At 41.3% G+C, this 11,461-nt stretch overlaps 1 protein-coding gene across 1 annotated transcript; it reads left to right on the top strand.

Annotated features, from left to right (window-relative positions):
* Positions 1 to 7,093: 7,093 nt before the first annotated feature.
* LOC139466104 (tubulin alpha-1A chain-like) lies at positions 7,094 to 10,821 on the top strand. The gene is made up of 3 exons (XM_071248121.1): positions 7,094 to 7,182; positions 8,879 to 9,101; positions 9,497 to 10,821. The coding sequence occupies exons 1-3, from the start codon at positions 7,180 to 7,182 to the stop codon at positions 10,624 to 10,626; spliced, it is 1,356 nt and encodes a 451-aa protein (XP_071104222.1). The 5' UTR covers positions 7,094 to 7,179; the 3' UTR covers positions 10,627 to 10,821.
* The last annotated feature ends 640 nt before the right edge of the window (positions 10,822 to 11,461 follow it).

Genomic DNA, 11,461 nt, shown 5'->3' with positions numbered 1-11,461 from the left:
TAAACTGTACCATTGAGTGATGTTGATGTCTGAAAATAAACTGTATCATTGAGTGATGTTGATGTCTTATCTCTAAATGATACAGTCGAGGTCGTTGTTGAACGTAATATATATTTTTTCTTCAATGGATTAAACTCAACATTCCTGATCTATTGACCATCCGTCCAAAGTGCTCAGATGTACATCGGTGCAAGCAACATCGTGGTCATTTCTTAGTAAAATTATTACGTTGATAGGCCTATGAGAGTTATTTTAGACCGTGAAGGTCATGCAAATGGCTTCACACGTCATTGCCTATTGCCGATTGAAATAATGAGCACCTCATGAACAGTAGAATATTCAAAATCACTTTTCAGCCGATACTTAACCATTTGGAAATTTTGATGTAAATATTCCTACTATGATTCCTACTATGTCATGAGCATGTGATTATAAATCACTAGCAAAAAGAGATGTTACCGGGTTTTCGCGAAAACGTATCCTTCTCCATCGGTGCCACCCGTCACAAACGAGACAAGACAATTTGTTCACCTGAATCAAAATCCGGGGACGTTTTTGAAAGCTGTATTTGGTGTTGAATGTTGTATCCTATGTCTGCTATGGTCTGTTTAGGTTTTACTTCCGAGAAATCATGTTATGATATTTATAAACTGACGACTCGTGAAGATCCGGGGTAGAATAGGTCTTCAGCAGCCCATGCTTGCCGCAAAAGGCGACTATGCTTGTCGTAAGAGGCGACTAACGGGATCGGGTGGTCAGGCTCGCTGACTTGGTTGATGCATGTCATCGTATTCCAATTGCGTAGATCGATGCTCATGGTGTAAATCACTGGACTGTCTGGTCAAGACTCGAATATTTACAGACTTTTGTTTCCGTCACGTCCGGAGGTCAAAGATAAAGGTGTGTTCCATTGATAGACGACGATCACATGGCGAGGTGAGGTGAAAGGTTATTGTAAACGTTTTATGGATCTGGGTGTGACATTTAATTTGAAGAATCAATCATTTATTTTAACATTGTTTACACAGTTGAATTACCGTTGTACGTATGGTGTGACATTTAATTTGAAGAATCAATCATTTATTTTAACATTGTTTACACAGTTGAATTACCGTTGTACGTATCTCACACTATGCCGTTCTGAATACATTCCATGAAGCGTTTCAATTTGTATATGATCTGGGCTATGATTGAAGCATATTTGAGTCATAAAGACGTGGTTAACCAAGTTATGGCTTAGGAGTGAGTGAGTGAGTGAGTGAGTATGTACGCCCTTTCCAGTCATATCACGGCAGGTATGAGGTGAGGTGATGTGAAATGGGGTTTAACGTCGCGTCCAAGATTATTGCACTTATATAGCGACATGCATGCATGCGTATGTATGTATGCTTGTACTAGTCCGGACTTTCATAGTGCTCGCCAGCTGAAATAACATGCCGCAGTTTAACTTGAATACCCTAGTCAGACAAAGAAAACTCCGAGACGACCAGTTCTTGGTTTGGCCTCCTCACCAGACAGGAAAACACCAAGTACCACCCTGTAACGTATTTTGGTATGACGCGGCCGGGGATCGAACCCCCGACCTTCTGGGACGACGCTCTATCCACTAGGCCCTAGAGGCGGTCAGTTGTGGATGAATGGGGTATGGGCTGTTCACAAAAGCAGACGCTAAAAACATCACGTACGTAACAAATACAAAGGGGGTATGGACTGCTCCACAAAAGTAGACATAAAAACATCACATACGTAACAAATACAAGAGGGTATGGACTGTTCACAAAAGTAGACGCTAAAAACATCACGTACGTAACAAATACAAAGGGGTATGGACTGTTAACAAAAGTAGACGCTTAAAAAAACATCACGTACGTTACAAATACAAGAGGGTATGGACTGTTAACAAAAGTAGACGCTAAAAACATCACGTACGTAACAAATACAAAGGGGTATGGGCTGTTAACAAAAGTAGACGCTAAAAAACATCACTTACGTAATAAATACAAGGGGGTGTGGACTGTTCACAAAAGTAGACGCTTAAAAAAACATCACGTACGTAACAAATACAAGAGGGTATGGACTGTTCACAAAAGTAGACGCTAAAAACATAACATACGTAACAAATACAAGAGGGTATGGACTGTTCACAAAAGTAGACGCTAAAAACATCACGTACGTAACAAATACAAGAGGGTATGGACTGTTAACAAAAGTAGACGCTAAAAAAAACCTCACGTACGTTACAAATACAAGAGGGTATGGACTGTTCACAAAAGTAGACGCTAAAAACATCACGTACGTAACATATACAAGCGGGTATGGACTGTTCATAAAAGTACATCACGTACGTAACAAATAAAATGAAATCTTCAAGGAACACCAATCACGTGACCAGAAACAGAATCGTGAGCCACAAATTCACGAAGCGTACAATCCCCGATCATTTTAGAATTAGCGTGATGGCATCACGTGCGAACTGGGTGACGTATGGTGTCCTTTTGACGATGGAGTTTACCAGGCTTTCCAGATCTCAAAAGCTTTCCAATGCAAGAAGGTCAGAAACCATGACAAAGAGAAAATGCGAATCAAAATTACACACCACAGTTATATATGCAGTAAGGTAAAAATAATACTACGTTGTTTTTACTCCTCAATTCCACAAGACTGAGACACTGCAGTATTTCACTTCGGTTTCTGGAGAGAATATTGAAGTAACTAATTAATAATTCACCATGCGAACAATTTCGTGGCTTTTCTCTCTCTCAAATAATTATGTCCATTTTCATGAATATTACAGGTCTAAACTCGCAGCTCCGCGGGGCGGTCTGATAGCCTGGTGATTAAAGCGTTCGCTCGTCACGCCGAAGACCCGGGTTCGATTCCCTACATGGGTACAATGTGTGAAGCCCATTTCTAGTGTCCCATAAAATAGCATTAACAACACTTGATATGACTCACAGTAAGTTTTTTCCTTAGTATACATTATCCACCAGTTACTCAATAAGCTCCTGTGACATGACTTATTTTAATTCCGAAAAGCTATTTGATGTTTTAAATGTTGTGTCTGGTAGTTAGCAAATAAATAAAGAAATATAAAAACAACATTGATCGTGGTGGCACGTGGTCCTGTGCACAGCTGTTCTGTGGTAGTTTTACTGTTAATTGTTTTGCGACACATCATGCACTTCCGCGTTATAAGCCTGTCCCGTGACAGCTTTGAGTGGTCCGAATTGTCAGCCAGTCTCTGGCACGGGTTCTGTCGCTAATTCATACGTCGCTGGGGTGTATATTCAGCCATTAACTCACACGGGGCCCCTGAACCACTGCATCGCACGTAAAATCAGTCTCATTGTTCCTGTTGGCGAAACATCATTATCAATACAACTTCAGTGAGCTGTGAGTAGGCCCATTTGTGATAAAGTACTGTCGGAAGTGCTAGAAAACTGCTTTTTGCCTGTTAAAAAGGGATATATTGTTTCACAGACTGTTGTTATTGAAATATCGAATAACTACCGATCGCCCTACCTGTGGTTTGAAGTATTTCAGTCACAAGGAGTCCTATCGACAAGTTTACAGGAGACAAATTCGAGCGAAAACATGAAGTTCACATTTATTCTAAGTCCAATGATGGCAGTCTGAAACGGACTATAGAAATATGCGCACGTGACTCCCTTACAATGATAATTATGTAGTCTTCATAAAACATCTACTCCACACACAAAAATCATTTTGATACAGGGTGATTAGGCGTATAGTGTACAAGCTTTATGAGCAGAAGGTAACCCTGACTTGTAGTAGAATTTGGGAGGAATTAAAGATACAATTAATGTTTCCCGGACTGCACTATTGCTCTCCAAGAGATGGGATTTCGATACACTGCGCGTGGCGATGACCGAGCACTTTTTCAGGGGAAAATATTCCATCCTGTCTATGAGGTCACATTATCTCCGAACCATTCATAACTATCACAATCAGGGCGTCCAGATAATTTACCTTGGCAGATGGACAAAAAGCATCCATGGTACCATCAGGTAAAGGTAATCGTGTCATTGTTTTACACGCTGCAACCCATGATATGGGGCTTACTGGTGGATGTTTTCGAGGCGAAAAAGAAAACTAGTGATTTTTATAAGGAAATTGTAGGAGGTGATGTGTTCATAGACTGGTTGAAACTTCAGCTATTGCCCATTTGAAACAACAATCAGTGTGATTGTCATGGATAACGCGAGTTAATTTATCGTCCGGGAATCAGAAACTGTCGCCCAAACCATGAATAGTCTGAAGGCGACCATACAGGAATATATGACATTGGTCGACTTCAGACCATATGAAACGAAAGTTCAACTCATGGAGAAAATTCGGCTGAATAAGAAACCAGTAAAGTACAAGACATATGTGCTGGCGGCACAACACGGTTACGTTGTCTTACGTACGCCAGTCAGACATTGTGAGCTCAACCCTGCTGTGTCTATCTTGGCTAAATGTACAAGGTTCGTGGGAAGACATAACACAAAATTCAAAAGTACAGATTCATATACGTCATCAATGAGATAAAAGCTACCTCAAGAAACCATCTGTAGGAAGAACAAATACTTCTGGATTCCAAAACCGCAACCTTCCAATACTCATCCCGTTTCATAGCTCTTAACTAGTCCATCATGTTTCCAAGCAAATATAATGCAGTACATATCCTAAATTGCTACCTCATCAACGCATGTCAATTAAGTACAATAACAGCAATATTTTTTGGTCATCACCTCGGGACAGGTGTTAGGTAATTACCTCAGGTTTTAGGCCATTTCATACATGCATGAAAACACACGAATATTTTCGAAGTTTATCATCATTTTACCTGTAAAAGTACATTTTAAGGATAATCACAGTGTCAGTTAGGACAAGCTAGATTAGGGCAATTCGCGTTATTTTGATATATGCTCTTTTTATAGGCCTTTGACTCGTTTTTATTAAATGAAGACAGAAAAGCAGTTTTCTAGCATTTCCGACAGGTTGATGCACTTTAGGTTGATGCATGCTCAGGGAACAACACAGCGCTTACAGTGTCGGGTCGGCAGCTGTGATTGAGTGAGTGGGGGATGGATGAGTGAGTGCTACAGTTCGCCCTAAACCGGAAAATATTAAGTACCATGACTACTTTCCGTATAGAAGGCCTGGGAATATAATGGAAAACCTCTTTAACAATATATTTATTATTGGAACTATTGAACATTCATTAAAATGCTGAATAGTATTACAGTTATATAATGTCTCAAGGAAGAAAGACTCACGTCTTCCAGACCACGGATCATAATAGAGGGCGAATATAGGATTTGAATCAAAGGAACCCGGTATGACTACCATACAACAAATCAAAACTATCCCACATACAACATGAACAACTGTTTTTTTTAAGGGGCATCAGAGATGTGTGTCTTTTACACAAAAATGCAACAAATCCATGTACTGCACAACATGATGTGTATGGGAATACAAAAATAAGTATAAAAAGAAGTCAGATACAGTCAAAATTCGGTTATAACCAAACAAAAAGTGATTAGTGAGTTGGATGTAACGTTGCTTTAGACAGTGTGTAAGTTGTATAACAGCGGGTCATGTTAATATGGGAAGAACGCGGGTTGCAGGCCTCACCATTTTTGTGAAATCCACGTATAGTGCTGGCCTACCACACATGGTGATCAGAGCTAATTTGGGATTCGAACCGACAATAATACGAGTTAGAGAGTGTTATTCGCGGCGGGGAGTGTCTGAATATTGTTCTACGTTGAATACTCAAAATACATCACAGCGGCTCGTAATAATCAGTCCTGCAAACCAGTGATACCCGGCCATGCGACACTTTGCATCTACTCAATGATCATTATTTCGACGACTGGGGCAGTGGGGTAGGGTAGTGGTTAAGGCGTTGGTCGGTCACTCCAAAGGCTCCAGGTTCGACTCCCCAGATGGACATAATGTGTGAAGATCGTCATTGGTGTTTCGTGGTGATATGGTTGGAATATTGATAAACATGGAGTTAAACTCACCCACTCACACATGACCCATGTTTCTCTGCAGGCTACCGGTGGTGTTTCCGGATATGACTTGAGACATCGATCGGGGAAATCAAATGGCCCAGTGGTTTTTGTCGTGGCTGTGTCGCGGCAATTCGCTTTGCTGAGTTGCGCCCCATAGCCGTGCAAGGATCCTCTGAATGTGGGTCCCAGTTTCCTATTCGCACTGACTATAAAACTGTTTTAAACTCGTGGGTTTCGCTGAATAAGACATACATTATTTCTTGGTTTACTCCCACATCAAACTGACACGCCATGATATAACTTTAACACTCAACATACTTCTTCGCTTCGACTTCAGTTATATCTTATGTGTCATATTTTATAAATATCCAAGTAGGTTCACACTGGTCGGTTTTAGTGGTTTTCTGATGACACCGTTATAATACTCCCATCCAGCCACTTTGATACGGCCGTTCAAGCGGTGACTGGGTCTACACATTAAGTTTTCACATTCAAATAAATATATTGTCTCCTCTATTATGTATTATTTATCATTTAAACCTGCACATGGATGAGTCTACTATGTTAACTGGAAATTACATAAATCACTGGTGCATAAAATTGTGTTGATAAAAATGTAGTTTAAAGTAGACGCCGCCGTTCAAACTGACTGCATGCCGTTAAAACATAAAACTGTGTTCAGGTAGGCGTGACACAATGTTAACTAGTCGACCATGTCAACGTATTTCAAAGTCTTCTTTTGAACTAAACAAACTTTTTGGAATACAAACTCGAATGAATGGTCGAACTCATTAAGATTCGGAAGTTAAATGTACTCGGTTTGATGCAGATTTCAATACTATTTCGGATATGTTGTTGGCAGAGACACCCAGGAGCTTCGGTCGTATGTCACCAGGGCAGATGAACCATTTGTTATGACAACGTGTCAACCAAAGCGTGACAACTGATGACGATAGAGACGTTTCTTTTATCCTTTCTCTCTTTGTCAATTGTTATCATGCATGCATGACGACGTTGCTGTTGACAACAAACTTGTTTGTTGATCTCATCAGTCGTCTCCTTCAGAATCATTTCAGCTCGGACGTGCTACTTTTCCGGTCTCCACGAGCACTGATCCTGCCTTTGCCGAGACGACCTTAACTACTTCATCATGGTGAGCATGGGAGACATCTGTTGACACGAGAACTGTTCCTGTAATACCACTATTATGATTGTTTGAGAGGCACTACTTAGAAGTTGAAGGGATGACAAAGTAGACACAATGTATGGATAACAACTTTACAATAATAATTAAAGAAGTTGTTATCCTTAAATTGTGTCTACTTTGACTGTCTTTTGTACAACATAAACTGGTCCGGTTACATGCATGTGCACAATGAATGTAGTGTATTGTAGGGTAAGACTGGGTGGGTGATTATATGGTGTACCGTCATTTCAGGCCGGTATACATGTGTGAAAAACCACAGGTGTTCATCATAAAAAAGAAATTGACAGTCGTACATTCTCTTCCTCATATGGCAATTTCTTGTGTCCCCCGCCGTGATATTGCTGGAATATTGCTAAAACCATACTCACTCACACTTCCTCTTATAATTTGAGTTGAGACGAAAAGTGTGGTGTTTCAAACAGTTTGAATCAAACTTGCCAGGACTGCTAGTTGGTCCGACCCTTATCCCGCTATAAACTTCCCTCAGTCGTAATAAGTCAGTCGCGTCTTCAATAGTTTAGCCTTATTGTGACCTTACGCTAATAATTCTAAAGCTAATGCCTGATTCTGAAGTAAATGGATGTTTGATTATACAGACCGATTTCTAACCAGGATTAAAACGTTTGACACAGGCGCGAGGACCGTGTTGAGCAAGTTAACAAGTCCTGTTCATCAGAGCGTGCACATCCTGGAGTCAGTTTGCGAGTTGCTGGAGCGTTCACTGTGTTAGTTATCGATTATTACCTGTGTTAGCCTGCTTCGGGTCTTGCTCAGGCATGTCAATTACTGAAACGGGTATCACTTAATAAGTAGTCATTTACTTTAGCGGATGGTGTTCACAAGTGAACGTTGTACTGCATAATTGCAATGTTTTACGTTGGGATGATAATACAAATCTTGATTTAATATTGACGTTTAAGATTCAGTCAGTAGCTAGAGTGCTCACATTTACCATAAACAACAAAATATATGGCTGCCTCTCTTAACTCAATGTGCTCATTATCCATTTCTAGAAAATAATTGTCACAGTGACGTAATTGTGTTTTTCGTATTGTGCTATATGTCAATTAGAATGGAATAAAATTTTTCTACATGTTTATATATGAAAAAAGTTTGTTATCCTCGCGTTGTTCAACATTCAGTGGAGCTGCACCCGAGAAGATCCGGTTAGAATTGATCTTCAGAAATCCATGATCGTAATAGGCGGCGTCTATTGTTGTATTAATAGGCGACTAATGGGATCTGGTGGTCAGGCTTGCTGACTAGGTTGATGCATGTCATAGTATCCCAACTGCGTAGATCGATGCTCATGATGTCAGTCACTGGACTGTCAAACTCGACTAAAGCTGGAACGGTGGAGGAGGGGGGTAACAACTAAATTAACAAAGTCAATATCGGGTGTGACACCATCTGCGTTGGTGTAGATTACTTACAGACCGCCGTCATATCGTGCGGAGTTAAACAACAAACAAACATCATTATTGAGCTAAAACACCAACATTTACATTTTGTCATATCTAGAGTGCTGCAGGGTGGGGAATTGTGAAACACATACCTTCAAAAGCAAACGTTTTCTTTCAGAAGGAAATTAAAGTAGGGAGACTGACAAAACCGTACAGTATTCAGTAACATTTTTTTCCAGAGGGAATGCATCTCTATCCATGTCGGACAGGCCGGATGTCAGATGGGCAATGCATGCTGGGAACTGTACTGCCTGGAACATGGCATCCAGCCCGATGGTCAGATGCCCTCAGACAAGACTATCGGGGGTGGGGACGACTCCTTCAACACCTTCTTCAGCGAGACCGGGGCAGGGAAACACGTCCCCAGGACAGTGTTCGTTGACCTGGAGCCTACTGTTGTGGGTGAGTTTCTCTGTTGTTAACATTTTCGTCACATGTATATGTATACTTACACGACTGGATAGCCATAATTTCTATGTCATCAATTCAGACAGTTTCCTGTAGTTTCCCCGAATTATAGAGGAACGCCTGATTCAATTTGACAACCAGTAGTTGCATAACTCAATGATAAAGACCTTATTGGTGTTATGTTAGTACAACAGCTACTTTGAAATACGGTGAACGTATTCACAAAAGAAGAACATAGTCATGTTGCTTTGGCAGTAGATATTCCTCAGATTGTCTTTTATGCATATGTTTTGTAGAATGAGAGAAAAAAACATTTATTCATTGGATATAAAGTTCCAAGTTTTCTTTTGCGAAATTCATTATTCGCATCTGATGATTTTTCTTTCTAGATGAGATCCGCACAGGAACGTATCGGCAGCTGTTCCATCCCGAACAGCTGATCACCGGAAAGGAGGACGCCGCGAACAACTATGCCCGCGGTCACTACACCGTAGGCAAGGAGATTATTGACCTAGTTCTTGACAAGATCAGGAAGCTGGCTGACCAATGTACCGGTCTCCAGGGATTCCTCGTTTTCCACAGCTTTGGAGGTGGCACTGGCTCCGGCTTCACCTCCCTGCTACTGGAACGTCTAAGTGTCGATTATGGGAAGAAGGCAAAGCTGGAGTTCTGTATTTACCCTGCCCCGCAGATCTCAACAGCTGTCGTTGAGCCCTACAACTCTATCTTGACAACCCACACCACCTTGGAGCATTCAGATGTCAGCTTCATGGTCGACAATGAGGCTATCTTTGACATCTGTCGTCGAAACCTCGACATTGACCGTCCTACGTACACTAACCTGAATCGTCTGATTGGTCAGATTGTGAGCTCAATCACAGCCTCTCTTCGTTTTGATGGTGCCCTGAACGTGGATTTGACCGAATTCCAGACCAATCTTGTACCATATCCACGAATCCACTTCCCGTTGGCAACGTTCGCTCCTGTAATCTCCGCAGAGAAGGCCTACCATGAACAACTTACCGTGGCAGATATCACCAATGCATGTTTCGAGCCTGCCAATCAGATGGTAAAGTGTGACCCTCGTCACGGCAAGTACATGGCCTGCTGCCTACTGTACAGAGGCGATGTCGTCCCGAAGGATGTAAACGCTGCCATCGCCAGCATCAAGACAAAGAGAACCATCCAATTCGTCGATTGGTGTCCAACTGGTTTCAAGGTCGGCATCAACTACCAGCCACCCACTGTTGTCCCTGGTGGTGACCTGGCTAAGGTTCAGAGAGCCATGTGTATGTTGAGCAACACCACTGCTATCGCTGAAGCATGGGCTCGTCTCGACCACAAGTTCGATCTAATGTACGCAAAGCGTGCGTTCGTCCACTGGTTCGTAGGGGAGGGTATGGAGGAGGGAGAGTTCTCCGAAGCCCGTGAGGACCTGGCTGCCCTGGAGAAGGACTACGAAGAGGTTGGGATGGACTCTGCTGAAGATTATGGAGAGGAACAGGAAGATGAATACTAAAGAGTCCTTTAAACCTTACCAGTGATTACCATGAACCTACTGTCTTACAATATCACACTTGTTTAACGTAAACGCAACACACATGTACTAGTTACAATCTATAATCCTGAAAAATATAATTGTGTGATGTTATATGCTACAATAACTACCTTTTGGAAAAATGTACAAGGGATGAATCAATATCTGCAATTAATAAATTATCATTTAAACAGAGATTGACGCATGACTTTTTTAAAGGGCTGTGTATTGGCAAAACAGTTTATTGCAATGTATTGCGATACGTATTGCAATATACTACGAACTCAAGTGTTTGACAGTAATTGACACTGATTGTACACGCATGCGCAGATATTATTTTCTACATATAAAAGTTATTTTTACTCAGTGTTTCTACGTTTGTCAGCACCATACCCGTGCTCGTGGGTTTCACCGAAGTGGTAAACGTCTGAGACTTGCATCAATTCGGGCTTTTCTCCCACATTAAGCTGACACGCCGTGATATAACTGGAATACTGTTAAAAGCGGCGTTAAAGCCAACTCACTCACTCACTCACTATTATTACTCAGCATGGGCAGTCACCGCCATTTCGGATACAGGGGAGATAACAAGAAGAGAGAAGGATCCCTTTCGCGTTTCCGCCGTTTTGTCAATCAATTTCGACTTGAAGCTTCATTTGTGAATGAATTTCTGTGTTGTATGTAGGTTAATCAATACTAATAATAACGAAACTTGTTATCTTTGTTTTACCCAATAACCCGGAACACAGAAATAATTTCGCTATACGTATCGTTTGAAAAATATATTGAGGTATACAGGTTTAGCGGTAATATCATT

Source organism: Haliotis cracherodii, unplaced genomic scaffold (assembly GCF_022045235.1).
Source record: "Haliotis cracherodii isolate W230 unplaced genomic scaffold, xgHalCrac1.p SCAF_18, whole genome shotgun sequence".
NCBI classification, from domain to species: Eukaryota; Metazoa; Mollusca; class Gastropoda; order Lepetellida; family Haliotidae; genus Haliotis; species Haliotis cracherodii.
The sequence above is the reverse complement of the archived record's forward strand: the minus strand, read 5'-3'. Positions and strand labels throughout refer to the sequence as shown.

Bases quoted from the DNA above. Each gene is read 5' to 3' on its own strand.
- LOC139466104 (XM_071248121.1), top strand. The intron at 9,102-9,496 runs GTGAGTTTCTCT...TTTTCTTTCTAG, and splicing joins CCTGGAGCCTACTGTTGTGG to ATGAGATCCGCACAGGAACG.